This window comes from Rhinatrema bivittatum, chromosome 4 (genome assembly GCF_901001135.1).
Source record: "Rhinatrema bivittatum chromosome 4, aRhiBiv1.1, whole genome shotgun sequence".
NCBI classification, from domain to species: domain Eukaryota; kingdom Metazoa; phylum Chordata; class Amphibia; order Gymnophiona; family Rhinatrematidae; genus Rhinatrema; species Rhinatrema bivittatum.
Window position 1 is genome coordinate 301,795,077 of NC_042618.1, and position 21,430 is coordinate 301,816,506.

Below are 21,430 nucleotides of genomic sequence, written 5' to 3' on the forward strand. Positions count from 1 at the left end.
TTCCTCTTATCCCTGGAGTGTATGTATTGATTTTAGTGGTGGACTGACATTGGTTGATTTTTGGGGAGAAGTTATGTGAGTTTATTTTGCTGTTTTACTTTATAATTTTGTTTTTATCATATATTGCACACCGCTTCGGGTGGACTTTTGAGATCATCAAAGTGGTTTAGAAGAATTTTTAAAAAAAATAAATTATATACATGCCACTTTTCTAGCTGATAAGGAACTTCTTGCAGACCAGATCCATGCACTGTATGACTGCCACAACATTTCTCCTGGATTAACCACATTAAGCAACTCAACATGGATTTCACTGCTGTTTGCTCATATGTTCTTGCAATTCAATTTCATGTCAAAGTTTATAGTATATGCCTCTGTTCTGTACATGCATATCAATAAAATGCATTCATAGACTATGGACTGTGCACAAGACTAGCATGTTGTCAACTACGTCAGTGACTCCTTCCTCATGTAATAAGGTGCATGCATGATGCCTCAAAAACAATTTTTTTATGGGGCATTTTTCAAAAGCCCTTTTAACTGATTACCCATCCTCAACCTAGCTAAAAGTATGTAAATGTGAGGGTAAAAAGAGCCAGGCCTATGTTGCAATACCGCTCGCAGGAGGGCCCCTTGAGCTGACTCACTCACTGCTGGCCGAACGCTGGCTCCACTCCTTTTGTGGCCTTGTGATGCCACCTGTGTGCCGCCACTCTCCGCGGCAGGAGTCGCTGCTGATGGCGCCTGTTCCATGTGATGGTGAGAAGTCACGATCCCACTCCTGCTTCCTATACAACCTTAAATGCCGCCAACATTCTCCGATGCAGTGCGCTGCCTTCATAGGTGCAAGCGTGTGCGCACATGCTTCTGCTCACAATTTAAAGCGACCATGGTGGGAAAAGCTCTGCGGCCCCTCCTGATGATGTCATTGCTTTGGGCCTTTAAAAGGCCACTTCCCCCATTGCTCCAGGCCTTCACAAGGATTTCTTGTGATTACCTGTCCTTAAAGGTCTCCTGTTTCTTGTAGTCATATATGTTCCTGGACTCCTGGTCCAAGTCATCTTCTCTGTGTCCAAGTCTTCAGAGTTTTGTCCAAGTCTTCGCTGGTGGTTAGTCTTCAGAGTCTCCCGAGTTTCTGATTCTGTGTTCTGAGTTCCTGAGTCTGAATTCCATGTCCCTGAGCCTGTCCCTGGTCTCTGGAGTTTTTGTTCCCACTACAAGCCTGTTCCAAATCCTGAGCCCTTGCCTTGTTCCATCCAGCCATGTTCCTGTCTCAAGCCTTGTGTCCATCTTTAAGCAATGTTCCAGTCTTCAAGCCATGTCCAAGTCTCCAGCGTCTTGTCCAAATCTCCAGAGTCATCGTCGAGTCCTCTGCCTCCATCTGTCCTCATGCTCAAACCACTTCCAAGCGGCAGTTTGAAAGGGCTTTCAGAGTGGCCAAAGAACTACCCAGAGACCAGCATGAGTTGCTGGTTCTCAGTTCCTGGTGTGTGTTAGATGTCCAAGTGTTCCTGATCCAAGTCAAGAGTGTTACTGTTTCAGCCAGCCCATGCCCGGATGCACTCATCTACCAGCTGCTTGGACCACAGCCAATTCCGGGGTTGTGTCGGTCACATTGCAGCAAAGGGGCTCACACTCTCAAGCACCCAACTGCTCACAACAGATTGTGAAGACCATGAGCTCGGTGAACGTGTCCTCATGACGGGCCTTCCACATTTTGAATCTCGTTCCTTCCTGAGTTTTTTTTAATTGCCTATGAACCACAGGAGGCACCTGCATTCAAATTCTTGTTCAAGCCTGCAGCCATGTCTTTGTCCAAGCCTGCAGCCATGTCTTCATCCAAGCCTGAAGCCATGTCTTAGTTCAGCTCATCCAGTATGGTTCCTTGCTCCATTTTCTGAACCCAAGTATCTCTGGATCCTGTGTTTGCCCCTCAAGCCCCTGATGGTAAGGGATTATCTACGTCTCCTTAAAGCCAAAGAGAGGAGGCTGGGTGGGCTTTGAGGAGGGGGTACTGTTGCGATACCACTCGGGGGAGGGTCCCACAAGCAGCCTCACTCACTACTGCCAGCCGGATGCTGGCAACACTCCTTTGCAGCTTTGTGAATCTTCCTGTTTGCTGCTGGTCTCTGCGGATGGAGTCACCGCTGCTGCCAATTCCACTCCTGCTTCCTGTGTGGCCTGAAATTCCGCCGACATTCTCCGACGAGGCGCTCTGCCTCTCTAGGCGTGCGCGCATGCGCCTCTGCTCACAATTTAAAGGGACCATGGTGGGAAAAGCCCCATGGCCCCTCCTGATGATGTCATTGTTTCTGGCCTTTAAAAATCCACTTCGACTGTTGCTCCAGGCCTTTGCAAGGATTGAATGTGCTTACCAGTCTTTCAAGGTCTCCTGTTTCTTGTAGTTATCTGTTCCTGGTCTCTTGCTTCAAGTCTTTATTTCTGTATTCTAGTCTTTGGTCTTGCATCCAAGTCTGCAGTCAGGGCCGGTGTAAGGGTATTAGGTGCCCTAGGCAAACATTCTGCCTTGCGCACCCCCCTCCGTCGCATCCCCTCCTGTTGTGCTGCCCCCTATTGGCATGAGTCAAACTAGAGAAGAGACAGCTGTTGCTGCGGTGACAGTAGCCACAGCTCAGCAGCTGCTGGCAGGATATTTCACCAATGACCGAGAAGTGACCCATCCATCCTCACCCGACCTGGTAAGGATGGGTGTGATGGATGGGTTGCTCATTGATCGCTGGTGAAATATCCTGCCGGTAGCTGCTGAGCTATTACTACCACCGCTTCAGCAGCGACTGTCTCTTCTCTCTTGCTGCTGTGGCTGCTGCCCTTGGGACCCTGGTGCCCTAGGACCCTGTCTAGTTTGCCTAGTGCTTCCACTGTCCCTGTCTGCAGTTCAAGTCTTCAGAGTCCTGTCCAAGTCTTCACCACTGGTTCAAGTCTTCAGAGTCTCCTGAGTTCCTGAGTCCAAGTTCCGAATTCTGAATTCCTGAGTCTGAGGTCCAAGTCCAAGTTCTGAGTTCCTGAATCCTGTCCCTGGTCTCTGGAGTTCTTGTTCCAGCTACCTGCCTGTTCCAAGTATCTGTGTATCAAATAAGTACAGGTGCAGGTTTAGACACCCCATAGAGCAGGTAGACTTACTGGCTAAGGGGTGGATTTTAAAAGGGTTACACGCGTAATATATGTGCGTAACCCTTTAAAACCCCTCCTGCGCACGTCGAGTCTATTTTGCATAGGCCCGGCGACACGCGCAAGCCCCGGGACGTGCATATGTCCCGGGGCTTGGAAAAAGGGGGCGGGGCATGGGCGGGGATGTCTGGGGCAGGGGCGGGCCCAGAGCCTCCAGGCACAGCGGCCATTTGCTGCTGTGCCCGGGATCACGGGCTGGCCGTCGGCTGGCGTGCGCAACGTACGCCTGCTCGGAGGCAGGCGCAACTTCTAAGTTAAAGGTAAGGGGGGGTTTAGGTAGGACTAGGGGCGGGTTAAGTAGGGGAAGGTGGAGGGGCAGAAGAAAAGGAGGAAGGCTGCGCAGCTTGGCGCGCGCAAGGTGCACAAGTGTGCATCCCCTTGCACGCACCGACCCCGGATTTTATAACATGCGCATGGCTGCGCGCGCATGTTATAAAATCAGGCATAGATTTGTGCGCGTCGGGTTGCGCACACATATCTACGCCCACGCTTAAATCTTAAAATCCGGCCCTAAATGTGCATATAGGCGCGTATATTCAGCTGCTTTGAAATAGCTGCTGAATATACATTGTTATTTAGCTGGATTGGTTCTAACTGGCTAAGCTACTTACACGACCAGCTTTGACTATCTACCCCCTTATGCCTTGAAAGTTGTATCTGTGGTGAAGTTACCATTATTGTTTTTTATTAAGAATAGAACTCCACCTTTAAACCAAGCCTAGAAACGTGACCAGTGTCCTGCCAAGCCTCAGCCTTACAGCATGGATTTCCATCATGTGTGCACTTTTATCCTGGCTAAAAAGATGCATTATTGTATGTTTAAAGTCAGGGAAACAAAACAGCATGCATATATGTATTTTCAAAAGTACACCTGCTATTTTCATCTGAAATTATCCTGCAGAAAAAGCAGTGTGTAGTTGTATTTTAGTGTACATACTTTCTACCAGTTTTCAAAGAAGGAGGTTTCTCTTGGAAAATTCACATAAAGTGCACACGATAAAAGTATCCATGTACTTTACATTAGTGTGGGCCATTTGAAAATGTACCCCTTAATTGGTAGGAAATTTATACTAGCAATAAATCCTAGCAAAGCAAAGTTATTATGGGTCAGACAAGAATATAACATATTTGAATTCTTCTTGGTCTTTAACAAACAATCACACTGCATGTTGCATTATAAGTCTTAACTCTCCTTAGCACATGCGGAGATTGACTTTGGATATGCTCTGCTATGGACAGAATGACATCTGAATGGTACAGCCTTTATTGTGGATGGGGGAGAGAAGAATCAAAGTTCAGAGTGACTTGGAGCAAAAAATGTGGAATCCAAAAGAATTTTAATTTTCTGTTTCATCTCATTAGCTTTCTTGTGATGTTGCACTTCATGGTACTGTAAAGGCCTTTAAATAACATTATAACACCTATAACTATCATGAACTACTAGATTGCCCTGTGGACAGGAAAATGAGTGTGCCTGTGTACTTTCCGGCCCCCCCTGAGATCTAAAGGAGCAGGGCTGGAAACAGGGGTAGGGTGGGGAAGGTAAAGTAAGAGTGGAGATTTTATTTTGAGATCCCTTCATGTACTTTACGGTGCATCCTTTGTACCTGCTGTGATAGGAGATGCAAAATCCGCAGGTCGTTTTGTACCTGTGACCCCACCAGCCTAATTTTCAGCAAGAAATGCTACTGGCAATTTTCTTTTGAAAATGAATTGACAGATCGGTGGGTACAGAGTTAAAAACTGCCCTCTCCAAGTCCAGACTGTAATATTAACACTGAAGAATTTATTGTCTTATTCTCTCACAGTTGTAGAGAGCTGCAAGTGGTAGCTTCTGCAGGGATACTAGGTCACGTCTGGCTTTTTAACACACCCTTCTGATACATTTTAGTACCTACAGTGATGACTGGAAATGGAAGCAGCAGCAGGACTACGAATTGTGCAAAGAGCTGGGCTGTAGGTTCAAAACCCAGGACTGGCCAAACATCTCCCTCAAGAAACCAAGTCACTTGGTAGCTCTAGTAATAACTTCTATATGGAATAACCAAAGGAAACCAGAAGGAATTGGGGGGGGGATAAAATATTAGATTTGCATTATCAGTCTCAGGCAGTAGAATAATTCATGAGTTAATGACATAGGCCAGAAAAGTTAGATTAAGGTGAAAGTCTTGTTTTCAGCTGGGTCCCCTGGATACTAACAGCAGACAAGTGAGACATAAAGAAGCAACAAGAAAGTACAACATCAGGAAAACTGTACATCATGGAAAATGTTAGGGCCTTGTCATCAATAAATAAAAATCCTACTTTATTACTGCATGTTGGGGGGAGGGGAGTTTGCAAAAGAAGTCCCTAACATCAGTCTCACACATGCTTTCTTCCTGAGAAGCAGCAGATGGGTTTTGTATGGAGCTCAATGACTGATGGTGTCTGTGCTATCTTGGTTTCTGACTGTGTTGATGAACTTATTCAGAAACAGTACAAACACCAATGCTAGTGATTGTTTCAGGGTTTTCAAATTCCATCAGAGTTTTTTTTTTCACATGCAGCTTTTTCTAATTCCCTGGGAGGGTCAGATTTCCAGAATCCTCTTTGTGATGTATTTTAAGAGAGTAGCCTGAATTTTTTCTTTTCCAGCATCAGTCTGTAGGTCCCAGTTATTTTGGGAGATTGTCATAGTGGAGGCAAGTTGACTTACATACTTGGAACACTTTTATAGCATCTTCAACTGGCAAAATCCTTGGGGGGTCCCTAGGTAAAAAATCTTGCTTCCTTGGCAGGGTGGTATGGTGAAATCCTGAGGGGCCGATGAAATACAGTGTGCTCAGCATAGTGCACAGCTTCATGTGCGGTTGGATGCGTGTTTTGGATGCACTAGAATAACTCCCGATGCAGTATTGGGAATTATGCACCCAAAATGCACATCCTAACAAGCGCATAGCTATTAGCTAATAGCGCTCCTCACATGTAAATGCCATGTAGATGAGGCTATTAGCTATTACCCCTGAAGCAAAAAATCACTGTGTGCCCGACGCACACTTTTTAACATGGAAAATTTAATGCCAGCCCTGGAGCTGGCGTTCAGTTTTGCTGTGTGTCAAGGGCTCAACTAAAAAACCAAAAATACTGCTTTTGTATGGTTCTTCCTATTTAGTATTGTCGCGATACTAAATAGGAGGAACTACAGAAGGCAGCATGATAAAAAAAAAATAAAAAGGCTTGATGGAAAAAATTTTTTGGGGTGTACAGTATACACCCACAATATACACTCTCCAGGCCATGTATATTGTGCATGTGCATTGTGCCGGTAAATTAGCTGCCATGGGATAAAACGGCACTCATGTTGAGCATCTGTTTTGGTAACCTGCACACAGCACATGTCTCCTGGGTGCCCAATGCCAAGGACGTGCTAGGGATGCACAATTTATCCATAGTTCTTCCTTTTCAGTATGGCAGCTCATTTGATTATAGCATCGGGCACACAGGAGAAGTGGATGCGTGCACGTTGAAAAAAACGGGTGACCAGTTTGGATTCACATTTTTACGCACATGATATTGCATTGGCTCCTATGTCTTGGAAAAGAGGTCTGTGTTCTCTAATGGTTACAGACTGGAGGAGAAGATTAGAATTTTATGGATTTGCTACTAACCCTGTGTTTTCCTTAAATAATATAACCTGAAAGAATAGACATCTAAGTCATTAGCTGGGAGTCAAGGGGTATTAAGCTAAACTGAATCAAATAACATTATAAACCTTTTGCCAATAATAAAAATGACTTAGGTGGCACTTAATGCTTGCTTGTTTACAGTAATAGGCATTTCCAAATACTGTGTTATCAAAAAATCATCCATCCCATTCCCTGCTAGCATATTCCCTTCAGTTTTATACTGTGAATATTACCCCCCCCCCAAAAAAAAAACCCCCCAAACAAAAAACAACCAGCACTAGCAATTTCCTTCAGAAAACATTATGTACATTACTTAAATTCTGATTTTCCCTGTGGTGCTTTGATTCACCTGCAGGGCCAGTTCTTTCAGTAGGAGGTTACTTAGGGTACCAACATTTTGGGAGATATCAAAAATCCTCCAGTTGCCATCTACTCACTTTTAAGGCACCCACAAGTGAGAAGGTAGTGGATGCTGGGTAGATGCTGTGAGTGAAGGCAGAGAGGAAGCTGGGTGAGTGGGAAAGTTATGTCTAGAGGGTTCTGAGCAAGTGAGGGTGGGATGGAGATGGAGAAGAGAGGGTTTTGTGGAAAGAGAGGATGTTAAGCACTGCAAAAAGGGAGCAAAAAAATTGGGGTGATGCTTCTCCTGTGCTGAGCTGGGAGTGAAAGGGAGAAAGAGGAGAATGCTAGGGAGTAGAAGAAGAGAGGTGAGATGCTGAATAGGGGGATAGAGAAAAGGGATGCTGGGCACTGTGAACAGGGAGCAAAGGGGGATGCAGGACTTGGCAGAGGATGCGAGGAGAGTGAGAGGTAGATGTTCAGTTGGTCGAGAGAGGGGGTTGCAGTGCCAAAGCTGCTCCCAATAGGTAGGTGCGTAAGGGGGAGGGTATGAGAATGAAGGTCCATCTCCTGGGATTTAGGCTCAGGGCCCTGCCAAACAAGCTGAGACCCACTAAACTAGGAATACAGCAATTGTCTGTGGAGCACCATTCTGCCACAGACATTCTCTGAGAAGTCTTAAGAGGTAATAGATTGTGCAAGAGTTTAAAAAGTCACATAAACATCCATAGGTGACTGTACATACTGTATGTCTCTGAAGTGCAATGAGTTTAGAGCCCTCACCCCCTCTCCTTTGCTCCCAGGTGCTAGATAAAACCACACCTGGTGAATACAATATATTGGGAATGGGAATAGGCCCGTCTCACATGTATTCTGCAAAACAGAATGCCAAAGACAGGAGGAAAGAGATGTTATAAAGCTCACCTGCTGCTGTATGTTTGGGCTGTGTGGCGAGGGGGCATCTCTGTGACTCTGTTTACTTTCCGCATTGTTACTGAGAAAGGGAGCCTGTCTGCTGGGTTGGTTTGATGAGAAACAGCCAGGGCTCCCACTTGGTACTACAGTGCTCTGTAAAACAAAATGGTCAATTTATTAACTGAAAATAGAACATTGCCACCATGCTACCAGCAGTAAAATCCAGCAGGCTTTAACTAGCAGCAGAGGCTCATTCAGTCTTGCTCTTGATGAATTGGTTTTATAAATTACATTCAACCAATAAAATATTGGCAGTAGGTTCTACCATCAAGTGATAGTTTTTACATTGGTATGAAATGCCCTTCTCCTACTTATCTAACTTTCAGCAGGGGCCAGTGTCTAAGGGCAGAGGATGCTGCCATGGAGCTATCAATTACAAACAACTAAAATAAAATTATATAGGAATATTTTTTCCTATAGACACACGAAGCCCAGATAATACTACTGCATAGATATCTCCTATGTAATATACAGGGCATCTGTTGGTCTGGTATTTATATTTTAATACATCTAACATGTTTTTTTTTTTTTTATAGTGCTGTAGATTATATTTTATTTAGAGTTAGTTATCTTGATTCCTATTGATGCATTTAAAACTGAACTAATATAAATTGCTTCAGTGGGGATTTATACTGGATGCAAACTGGAAAATGAAAAATAAACAGTTCCAGGCATTCTGTGTAAGGACAATGCAGGGGAAAAACTGATGAAACTGGGTCATTCACAAATACATTTTGCCTTCTAAGGTAGTCTTTAAACAGTGCAGTGCCACATCTTAACTAAAATAAACATTGTTTCCCTTACAAAAATGTCTGTTATCTGTGTTAGGAGAATGCAGTATGCACACAGCCCGTTTTGGGGTGATTTAGAGTGCGCTATGATTGTAACATGCTTTAGTCTAGGGGTTCCCAAACTTTTTGGAAGTGTGGACCCCTTTTCAACTTCCAAAAATTTCACAGACCCCGACATGCTTCTCTTTCATTTTTACATGCATGTATATGCCGTATATTGAAAAGTTACTAATGTAATAACAGAGATAATTATATGCACACCAGACTCATTCATAATATATAAAACTTATTAAATAATGCTTATTGATATAAATAGAATACATATAATTGCAAACCACTGCAGTAAATATGGAAGAATGTACTGATATTCAGTAACTTAGGACCTCATTTTCTAAAGTATTGCAGGCCTGCGATACTTTAGGTAATGAGGGGCGGGGGGCCAAAACGGGGGGGTGGGCCTGCGCTAGCCGGCAGCTATCGCACCGTCGCGATGCGATCGCTGCTGGTTTCGCACCCAATAGCGCCATCATAGAAGGTGTAGCTATTGGGCGCGAACTCGGACGCGAAAAGGGCCTTACCTTTTTGTCGTCCGCGGCGTCTTCGCAGAGTCAGCCCCGGTGACGCCCCAACTCCTCCTCTTCCGGGGCCGACTCCGCCCCCATTTTGGTATCGCACGTGATAAGGGACTTTTTGCGTACGAAACGTCCCTTATCGCATGTGAGCCACTTGGAAAATAAGGCCCTTATGTAGTAACTACAGGGACTACCCACAGAGGTGAACCTGGAGCCACTAGGGGGAATGGGCTGGTGGAGGAGGATAGAGAGAGAAAAAAAGAGTAACTGGCAAGGTGGGAGAGAGAAAGACAGACTGGCAGAGATGGACTAGTGGAGGGAGAGAGAGAGAGAGACTGGTGGGGTTGGACTGGTGGAGGGTGAGAGAGAGTGACTGGTAGGGATGGACTGGTGGAGGAAGAGAAGAGGACTGTTTGGGAAGGACTATGGATCAAAGACAGAGAGTGAGAGGCTGATTGGGAAGGAGGAATATTTGAGACAGGCCAACATCATTAAAAGGGAGATGTGGAGAGAGGTTTGATGCACACATTTCCCTCCAAGCCCCCACCACAACAAGGTATTTTTAAAAAAATTATTATTACTATTTTTAAAGAAAATCACCTGTGTCTAGGAAACCACCCTGTTAGTTTGTTCTTGACAGGGATCCAATGGATCTCTCCACAACCGCCTGTTATCATATTCCATATATGTAGAGACAGGACACCCCCGCTCATAAAACAAGAGGTATTGCTACAAACATTTTGTACCATTATTGCAAGGTGCTGGGCACACATCTCGGTGGCATCTCTAGAGAGAAGAACTTTCTAAGTAACAAAAAAAAACAAACCCAAAAAACAAAACTCTGGCCAGTTTCAACCATTAAGTAAAACTACTACTAAAATTATTCAAGAACATCAATCAAGAGTTCTTTTATATAGGAATGGGACAAATCCCAAAGTAAAACCTGCATCTCACGTTCTACAATACCCTACATTCACAGAAATTCCCCCTACCAAGGGTGTAGAGGAGAACAAGGACATGTCCCCTTACCACTCACTACAAAAAAATAATATTCAAATTCTGTTGTCACCTCAGTAACAGCAACACAAACTCACTCTACTACCAGTAACACATTATATAATACAAAATCCTGCAAAAAATGTACTCAGAATCTATAGGAAATCCGCCATATCCTACTTACCAAACTAAAACAGTAACCACCTTACCTATGAAAAGGCAACACTGCAAATATTACACCAGGTCCTAAAACACCGATACACCTCCTATTAGGAAAATAGAACAAGTCAGGCTGATATAGATACCTATATAAGAGGATCAGTGAACACCAGAAGTTCTTTATTCTGCACAGAACATCATAAAAAGCCCGACTCAGACCGAGTTTCACTCTTTGAGCTGCTTCAGGGGCTATTACATCTAATGCACATGGTTTGTCTCCATACAGCAGTTCAGCCTCTCTTAGTATGAGCCACGATTAAAATGTTAGCGCAGTCACTTCACAAGAGCAGCTAGCTCCGTATCAGCCGGACCACAATGTAGTGTAGAGCCACTGTGTTTTAAACGTGCTCCTAAATACCATACCAGCTCTCAATGGGTCAGCGCGATCAATGTTTTTGCCGGATGTTCTGTGCAGAATAAAGAACTCCTGGTTATCACTGATCCTCTTTTCTTGGTCGCTACTGCAATATTGGATCAGTTTCCAGTTTGTTTTTATAGATACCTATATAGAAACTACATGCTAGCAGAATACCTTACATAAGTCACACATGCAGAACACAGTCAGACCCTCGCCAAATACAGAATACAAAGACCAAAAGTATAAATAGAAACTGAACTGGAAACCACAAGAATCCAGACTCTGAATGCATTTCAAAAATGAAAAAAACAGAAACATCACTGTTCCTAATAAAACATAAAATAATACAATCAAGAAATATAAAATATCAATAACAGTAACACCATACTACTTAAAAGAATATTTCAAAATAACTGACATATAGAACATCCAATAATTTAAGTCACATAAATTATTTGTAAATTTCCCAAACAATAAAATATTTCAAAACATCAGACACATCAAATAACAGCCAATAATTAAAACTACTAAGGATTTAAAATGTCCCCATTTTCCTTATCTGGGGACTTTTTGATTTCTAGTGAGATTGCTGTGGATTAATAGACTTGGGGAGGAGGATTCACAAACTTTCTCCTCTCTCTCATAAACACTATCACACTCACTGTCTTGAACACATGCTCACACAAACATGCTCCCTCTCTCTCATAAACACATGCTTTCACACATAAACATGCTCTCATTTCCTCTTACACACATGCTCTCTCATTCTCATGGTCCATCTCTGTCTCACACTCACATGCTCTCACTCACATACACTCCCTCTCTCTCACACAAACATGCTCCCACACACACAAATGCTCCTTTCTCAGATATACACTCCCTCTTCTTTATACACACATGTTCTCTCTCTCTCTTATTTACATGCTCCCTCTTTCACACACACACACACACACACACACACATATACACCCACACACATACATGCTCACACCCACATAAACACACCCTGTCTCTCATACAATATGCTACCTCTCTCACTCAGACTCTCACAAACACAAAGGCTCCCTCTCTCTGATATACACACACTCTCACATGCACACACTCCCTCTTCATACACATATACTCACATATAAATGCTCACTCTCTCTCATACACAAATGCTCTCACACACAAATGCTCCCTCTTTCATACTAACATGCTCACACAGAAACACTCCCTCTTTCTCAAACACACAGGCTCTCTCATTCTCACACACACACACACACACACACACACACAAACTTCCTCGCTCTCATTCACATATTCTCTCTCATACATACCATACACATGCTCATACACCTTCTCTCTCTCTCGGGCTTTTCATTATCGTTTTCCTGGAATCTGCAGGGGGACAGAGGGTCTTGTGGCCTGCTCCTTACCCACGCTGCCAGTAGCCTCGCGGCCTTCTTCACTCTTTACATGCCAGTGAGATGGAGTGTACCGGCGGCTCCTCAAACTTCTTCATTCTTCAGCTTCCAGTGAGATGGGGTGCACTGCAAGTCCACGGCCTCCTTCACTTTTCAGCCATCAGCAAGATGGAGTGCACCGGTGGCCTCTCAGGTTTCCTCTTTTGCTGCCATCACAGATGGAAAGGTGGCGGCCTGCCGGATTTCTTCTTTGCGGGGACTTTTCCATTCTTCTTGTTATCGTCTGGCAGACCCCTAGGGGTCCACAGACCACAATTTGGGAGCCATTGCTTTAGCCAATAGTTAAGTACATTTTCAACAGGATGCTTAATTGGCAAAGATGTAGGAACTGATTAGACTGCACAAACCTAGGTGCTTTTTAAAGACAAGGTGCTTGCATACTTTGGGACTGATTTACTAAGCCTTTTCTCCAGTTCTGTGTCTATGGAAACGTCTTGGTGAATCAGAACCATTGTGTTTGAATATCGGCTTTCTATATTGCTCAAAGTACGCACATACACTTAAACACTAGCATAAAGTAAGCATATTAGTGGCATGCCTACTATACATGAACATTTCTGAAAATGAAGAGGGCTATATTCAGATGCTGGCTGGCTAGGAAAGTTAGTCAGATAAACTTAACTGGGATAGTCAGTGGCATGCCTGCCCCTCTGTATATATCTGGCATGTCAAAGTTAGCTGGATAATTTTGATTAACTTTAGGACTACTCTTCAGCTGTCCTAAAGTTTTCTGGCTATGTTAGTTGGCTAATGCTAAAAATTCTGTTTTTATCTAACTATCTTAGCTAGATAGCCAGCTTCACCCTGGAACGCCCCAACCTGCCCCCAGTACTGCAATCCCTTCAATGGCTCCCAATTACCTACTGTGTTCAATACAAACTTGCAACAACAATTCATACTCTCTTTGCCATGAATCACTGCCTCTTTAAAACTCTATACCCCCTGTCATTCACTGAGGTTCTCAAGTCAAGGGCTATTGAATATTCCCTCTGCGAAACTGGATTACCTGACGAAACCAGAGAATGTGCCTTCTCCACGGCTGGACTCATGCTGTGGAACTCCCTCTCTAAGGAGATAAGAACAAGCTCAGATGCTAAGTTTTTCAGGAAAGCCTTAAAGACCTATTTATTTCAGAAGGCATACAGTTCTGCTATTTGATCTAGCCAATGCTATCTTTGTGACTGATTAAGAGTTACATACTTATATCTGTGCATTTATATGATGTAGCCTGTTCTTGAGCCATTGTGGATATTTTTATTGTACCCCACCCTGAACCTTGGAAGAGCGGGTAAGAAATCTTTTAAATAATAAATAAACTAGCTGGATAACTGCTATCTGGCTATACTGGAGTTGGTCAGCATGGTGGGACAAATGGCACTGAATATGGAGCTCAAAATGTACACATGTACTTTCCAAAAACTCTGTCATCTCCCAAAATTCCTCATTTTTATGCAGCCTGAAAGTATGTGTACTTCCTGGCAGTTAAAATCCACTTACCCAGATATGCCTGATTTAGAGGGGTTAATTCTTTTTACCCATGTAAAAATGACAAAGCCTTTTAAGCTTTACTTCAGTCTCTTTCAGCATGTTTTAGAAGCACGCAGTATACTTTAGTTACACTGGTCTGCTTACAGCATATTTTAGATGCACACAGTATACTTTTCGTCCTCCGGAGTACTTACAGCATGTTTTAGAAGCACATAGTATACTTTACTAACCCCGGTCTGCTTACAGCATGTTTTAGAAGCACATAGTATACTTTACTTACCCTGGTCTGCTTACAGCGTGTTTTAGAGGCATGCAGTATACTTTACTTGCTCCAGTGTACTTACAGCATGTTTTAGAAGCATGCAGTTTACTTTACTTACCCCCGGGTTGCTTACAGCATGTTTTACAGGCACACAGTATACTTTACTTGCTCCAGTGTACTTATAGCATGTTTTAGAAGCATGCAGTTTACTTATCTTACCCCCGGGTTGCTTACAGCATGTTTTACAGGCACACAGTATACTTTACTTGCTCCAGTGTACTTATAGCATGTTTTAGAAGCATGCAGTTTACTTTACTTACCCCCGGGTTGCTTATAGCATGTTTTAGAAGCACGCAGTATACTTTACAAGTACACAGTAAGGGGGTAACTTTGTAACTACCATGATGGTGTAAAATCTCTGGATAATTTTTGCCTACTGATTTTACACCAAATTTCATGCATACTTTCCCTTTGAAAATTAGCCCACCAAACCTATCTTGCAAATATTTACACTTGCTGGTTTGTGCGAAGCATATATTTGTTTTTTGGGTGGAAATAACCTGCATACTTTTAAAAATACCAAAGTGAATCACTCAGTTTGGACATATCTTGGATGATGAAGGTAAAATCTTCACTTTTCTGGGATTGAAAGACTTATATGGGCTACAGGACACCCATTTGTTCTCATATATACAAATACAACATTATGTTCATTCCCTGTCCACAGAATCTATGCAGCTAGCCATCTTTCATTCCTTGGACATTTTTTTTTCTATTTGAAAAATCACAACACCTTTCTTTGTCTACTTATTATAAGGTTTTACAAAAGATCATGAGAATAGATACCTGTCCCATTCTAGCAGAGAGATGGAATAATGATGGAGTGTTCATGATCACTCCATCCATCCTTCAATCCTGTTTTAAACATGTGTTGGTAATATCCACTAATATGTATTATCGGGGAATACAGTACAAATTCCTTTGGAGAGCATTTGTGTCTCAGCAAATTGCATATCAGTTTAAACTAACGACCTCAGTTACTTGTGAGAAATGCCACACAGCTGTAGGTACATTATTACATTCATTCTGGGCATGCCTTCCTTTTAAACGATCCTGGGGACTCATCGTGAATTATGTTGGAGATCTTTTGGTAACCCAAGTTCCCTTATCTCTGAGGGTATTGTTATTTGACTGCATTCCCCCATCACAGGTCCAGGGCATTAGACCTCATCTGTTTCTTAAGAAAGTGATTCTCCTTTTTTGGAAAGGACATGACGCTCCCTCCTTTTGGATATGGCATAATCAACTACATCGTATGATGCAGATGGAAAATATGAGGTCCCGTGTCTTGCCTCAGCACAGGCGAACGTTTTTGTCAATATGGGCCTATTATCTCCAAAGGTTGCCACATCGATCCAGGAGTTTGATTTTGAATGATTGACTTGTCATGAATGTTTGGTTTCTATGTTAAATACTGACGCAGTACTATATTTGATCTAATGATGGGGGTTGGAAGTGAGGAAGGAAGGGGATGGGGGTTTTAAGATATACAGCGTTATTTGTACTGTTACCTTAATATGTTGATACTTGGGGATGCACCAGGAACCCTGCACCCCAAGCCTTGTTTGTTTTCTTCTCAATAAAAATGTTTTGAACTAAAAATACCAAAGTATGTCCCTAATTCAAACCCTGCCCATAAGAATGCCTCTTTCCAATTAAAAGCATACACATACAGGGCCTATGTGCTTACTTTTACGCAAATAGCATGCAGGTAAATTTTTAAAAGCCAATTTCTATGGGTAAAGCACTGCTTTATCCAAGGAAATTGCTTTGAAAATTGCCCTCTAAGAGGCTGATGTAATAGGTGCACTAGGCTGAGTGCACATGGTTACACGTAATTTTACTTCTGATTTAATAAGGATTTCAGCACACACAAGATACGTGCACAATCATGAGTCAAAAAGGGAGAACAAATTAGCACATTTCCATGTAAATTCCACATTAATGAAGGCATCAGCTATTATTCTCCAATGCAGGGAGGTGTGTAGACTTAATTCTTGTTGTTTTAAATGTTAGAAATATAGTTCCTGAGTCAGAGGTAGAATAAAAGTTAACTCACATTTCTGGGGATAATGTTGTTCTGTGCCCCATATGGTCCTGAGTCTCCCTACACTGGCACAGACCAACACTAGCATCTGAAATGTGAGTTAACTTTTACACGCCTCTTACCAAGGAGTTAAATTTCCAATGCTAAAACATACGGGTTGAGCATTAGCCCATCTGAGTTCGGGACCCAAGCACCAGAGATGCAGAATTGTTATATGTGCAACTATCACTATGTAAAACTCTTTGGAGAAGGCACTTATAGTAGCACAAATGTTACCATCGTGCAATACTCACTCTGTGTAGAACTGTTTATCATTGTTGCCTCCATGCTTTTCTGGATTCATCTTATTTCGGTACAAAAGGTACAAATATTAAGTGCACAACACTTTAATATTGATTTATTCAATCCTTCACTTATTGCCGATTGGTCCCTTCACTGTCACATGTCAGTGAAGGGACCAATCACCTTTCAAAAGGATTGGTCCTTTCACTGCAGGGGCGGATTGAGGGAAAATAGTGGCCCGGGGGATTTTTCTTCATGCTGGCCCATGGGTACCCAATTACATATACAATATAATTTACATATTAAATTTACATATATATGTACACACCCCTATATTTCAGCTTGCTACTCCCGATCAACACAGTACTATTTGCCAAAACTCAAAGAATAACAACCCCACCTATGAAAAAGAATACCACAAATATTACACCAGAATCTAAAATATCAATACACCTCCTATCAGGAAAACAGAACAGGCCAAGCTACTACAGATCCCTACAGAGAAACCACACGCTAAAAGAATGCTTCATCTCAGTCTTTGCATGCAGAACACAAACTCTCACCAAAAAAAAAGGTTATAAATGTTTAAATGTTAATTACTATGTTATCGTTATAATGATATAATGTTATTTGTTAAATGTAAGCCCCCGAGGCGACAGTTTTGTTTCATTGTACACCGGTGCGATGTGTATATTATACAGGAGCGTCAGTTTATAAAAACTAAAAATAAATAAATAAATAAATACAGAATAAAGCCACATAAAGTATAAATAGAAATGTGCAGACAAAAATTAAACTGTAAACGTATCACGCCAGACTCTATACAGTGGCAACCATGGAAAACAAAAATGTCACCCTTCTTCATGAAACAATCAATAAAATCAAGATATATAAATCATGACTCATAATTATAAAATCATAATAAAATAATTTCAAAACAGCTGATGAATAGAATATCCAATAATTAAAGACTCAAGCAAATTTTTAAACCTTTACCAAACACCAATAAAATATTTCAAACAGCAGACACATCACATACTACCCAATAATTAAAATGGTAATCAAGAAAAATGATCTTAAAAAGCCACCTTTACTTACCCTCTCCAGCAGTTCCCCTACTCCTTTCCCTTGCAGGCAACGCCAGAAGCAGCAGTAGCTGCTGAAGCTGTCCTCATGGTCCTCTTCCTTAGGGACCACAACCAATCTCTTCTCTCTCTCACTCACACACACACACCAGTCATACCCTCAAGACCAGTTTCTGTCTCTCACACACCAATCATCTCCCCAACCAGTCTCTCTCTCTCTCTCTCACACACAAGCACACACATACCAGTCATCTCCCTGATCAGTCTCACACATACACATGTCACCTCTCTGGCCAGTCTCTCTCAATCACACAATGCTCTCGTTCTCTCTTACTTACACAAAGGCTTTCAATCATACACATGCTCTCTCTATTTCACTTACACACAAGCTATCAATTACACACATGTTCTATCTCACAGCCACAAGCCAGCCAAAAACATGCTCCATATCTCTTGCACACACACACTGACACACAGAAGTACCCTCCCTGTCTCACATACACATTACACTCACAGAATCACCTTGCTTTCAGACTTGCATTTTTCACTTTTACTAAAAGTGAAAGTGATGATCCCAACCATTAAATAAGAAAACCACATTCCTATCAGAAGGCGAAATGACACCCTTCCTTCAGGTTCTGTCCTCCCAAGGGACAGCCACCCACACCGTACAGCTTCTCTTGTTTTGCGCTTTCAGGCAATAAAGCAAGAGTCTTTCTTCAAACTATCAGTCATATGATTATTCATGTGGGAGATATGGAACCGAAAAACATCCTTAGTCAACTTCCCTTTTAAATGGGAAGATTCCAGTCTTAGTCATTTAAAAATATACATTTTCTAAAGGCTTAAAAAAATAGCAAAACCATTTCAGATTGGAACTATTCTAGTCTTCATGCTTAAATTATGCTAAAAAAAGAAAAACAACCCACCTGGCATCAGAATCTTAAATTTGTGATTTTGCTGAGATGAACATTTTAAATAGTTTAATTTTTTTTTCCTTTAGTATTTGTCTCTACCTACTTTGCTACATTTTATTTTCTAGAAGAGGGATGCTTTAACATTCAGTAATTTAATCTTTCATCCAACTTTTCAAAAGTTGCACTATTCTCATACACATACACACAAGCACCGTTCCTTTCTCACATACACACAGAAGCACCCTTCCGATCCAAGGCTTAACAGCTGGTCTCCGGCGGTGGTTCACTTCTTCGGTCCCCGCCGGCCTCGATTTTAATTTCTTCCGTCCCCGCCGGCCTCGATTTTAATTTTTTCGGCCCTCTTGGTCTCCAGCGGAGGCCAAAGAAATTAAAATCGAGGCCGGTGGGGACGGAAGAAATTAAAATCGAGGCTGGCGAAGGCCGAAAAAAAGAAGATAGGCACTGCCCAGCCAGCCCCCGCTTGAGGCTGGCTGGGAGGCGCCCATCTTCTTTGCTTCAGCCTCCACCGCTGCCGGCCTCGATTTTAATTTATTTGGCCCCCGCTGGCCTTCGGAGGCCGGCTGTCTCCGGCAGGGGCTGAAGAAGTTAAAATCGAGGCCGGCGGAGGCTGAAGAAAAGAAGATGGGCGCCGCCCAGCCAGCCCCCATTTGAGGCTGGCTGGGAGGCGCCCATCTTCTTTTCTTCGGCCGCCGCCGGCCTCAATTTTAATTTCTCCGGCGGGGGCAGGCTGGGAGGTTCCCATCTTCACTTCTTCGGCCCGCGCTGGCTGATCTTCTTTTCTTCTGCCCCCGCCGGCCTCGATTTGTATTTCTTCGGCCCCTGCCGGCTTGGCCTCCAGCAGGGGCTGACTGGAAGGTGCTGAGGCTGGGCTGAGGGAAGAGGCCACGCAGGTCGAGACCACGTGACAAGGTAGACCGGCCCACCGGGGGATGCCCGATCCCCCGATAGGTCAATCCGCCCGTTTCACTGACATGCCTGACACTTTAATATTGACTTATTCACTCCTTCACTTATTGCCGATTGGTCCCTTCACTGTCACATGTCAGTGAAGGGACCAATCACCTTTCAAAAGGATTGGTCCTTTCACTGACATGCGACAGTGAAGGGACCAATCGGCAATAAGTGAAGGAGTGAATAAATTAATATTAAGTGTCCGACACTTTAATATTGATTTATTCACTCCTTCACTTATTGCCGATTGGTTCCTTCACTGTCACATGTCAGACATGGGCTCCCAGCCATGTCTCCTAGGCACCTGAGGCCCTTAGGGTGCGCTAGCGACACACATTTTTCTCTAGTGTATCCTTTTTAGCACGGCAGGTCATTTGATTAGAACATCGGGTAACCAGGAGAGGTGGTTGGGCGCATGTTATGAAAGTGGGTGCTCAGCGTTGAGAGCCTGCTTTCTACGCACCGATACTGCATCAACCTAAGAGTAAGCACTGCATAATGATGATGTTGTGTTACTATAAGTGCCTGGCTAAAAGAGAATACATAATTATAGACAGTTGCACATGCAATTCTGCACTGCATAGTGGTGACAATTGTATTAAGTAGTCCCTACCTCAAAGAAAAGATGCCTTTTCAATTCTATTAGCACAACTATTTTGGTGATAAATTAAAGGTTTATGCATGTAAAATTGGGAGTTATGGGGTAATTTTCAAAAGGATGTACATGCTTAAAATTGGGTTTTACACACATAAATTTATGCATGTAAATAGGCTTTTGAAAATTGCTACAGTATATGCCATTGAATTATAAATAGGTTTTACTTGCATAAGTGCACCTTAACGCGCATAAATGGCTTTTGAAAATTGCTATGATAATATATTACGTTTACATGCGTAACGCCTTTGAAAATTTCCTGCCCTGCATGTAAGTAGTTTGAAAATGCCTAACTAGTATGTTACAAAAGCCTGAAGTATGTGCGTATTAGCAGCGATGCACACAAATTTTAAAGAAAAGAATAGGCAGTTTATGGGCATTCTCGGGTGTGGTTTGGAAGTATGCACACAAGCTGCTATTTTGTAATCAGTATACCTGCAAATATTACCAAACTTGTCTGTATGCTTTTACACCTGGTGATTGACTCTCGCAATTAAAATCACACTTGTCTTTTGTCTGCAGTTTTTGGGTAGAAGATCTGGGTTAACTGGAAGGAATTCAGGATAAAGTGTTGGTAGATCTTGTTGGACTGGTGAAAGTCTGGGTGAACTGATGGAGATATTGGTGAGATGGTGAGTTCACCTTTGAGCACAAGTATTTTCTAAAATACCTGCTTCTGCACATAAAGGAAAATTGGTTCTTACCTGCTAATTTTCGTTCCTGTAGTACCACGGATCAGTCCAGACTCCTAGTTTTGCCTTCCCTCCAGCAGATGGAGACAGAGAAGTTTTAACAGACTCCATCCTATACCCCTGAGGTGCCACCTAGAGTCTGTCAGTATTATGCTGTACACAAGCAGAAAGATTAAACCATAACTTCCAGATAAACAACCTCCCCCCAAAGAGCAGAGGAAATGAAAAACCTGTAACTGAATGAACCGAATCATGCCCAAAAACTCTTTCCCTGAAAAGGGAGGCATTAGGTAAACTTGCAGAAAAAACTTGCTAACTACAGGCCGAGCAGACTCTCCGTTTTTTCCTATGGGTGGGACTCTGGACTGATCTGTGGTACTACAGGAACGAAAATTAGCAG

At 42.8% G+C, this 21,430-nt stretch overlaps 1 protein-coding gene across 4 annotated transcripts in view; it reads right to left on the minus strand.

The window, feature by feature from the left end:
• The window catches only part of MYOCD (myocardin), a 332,840-nt gene that overhangs the window by 63,311 nt on the left and 248,099 nt on the right, over window positions 1-21,430 (minus strand). For all 4 annotated transcript variants that reach the window (XM_029600231.1, XM_029600233.1, XM_029600232.1 and 1 more), the window contains one exon: window positions 8,118-8,261. In XM_029600231.1, the coding sequence (XP_029456091.1) occupies window positions 8,118-8,261 (144 nt within the window). The remainder of the gene's footprint in view (window positions 1-8,117; window positions 8,262-21,430) is intronic.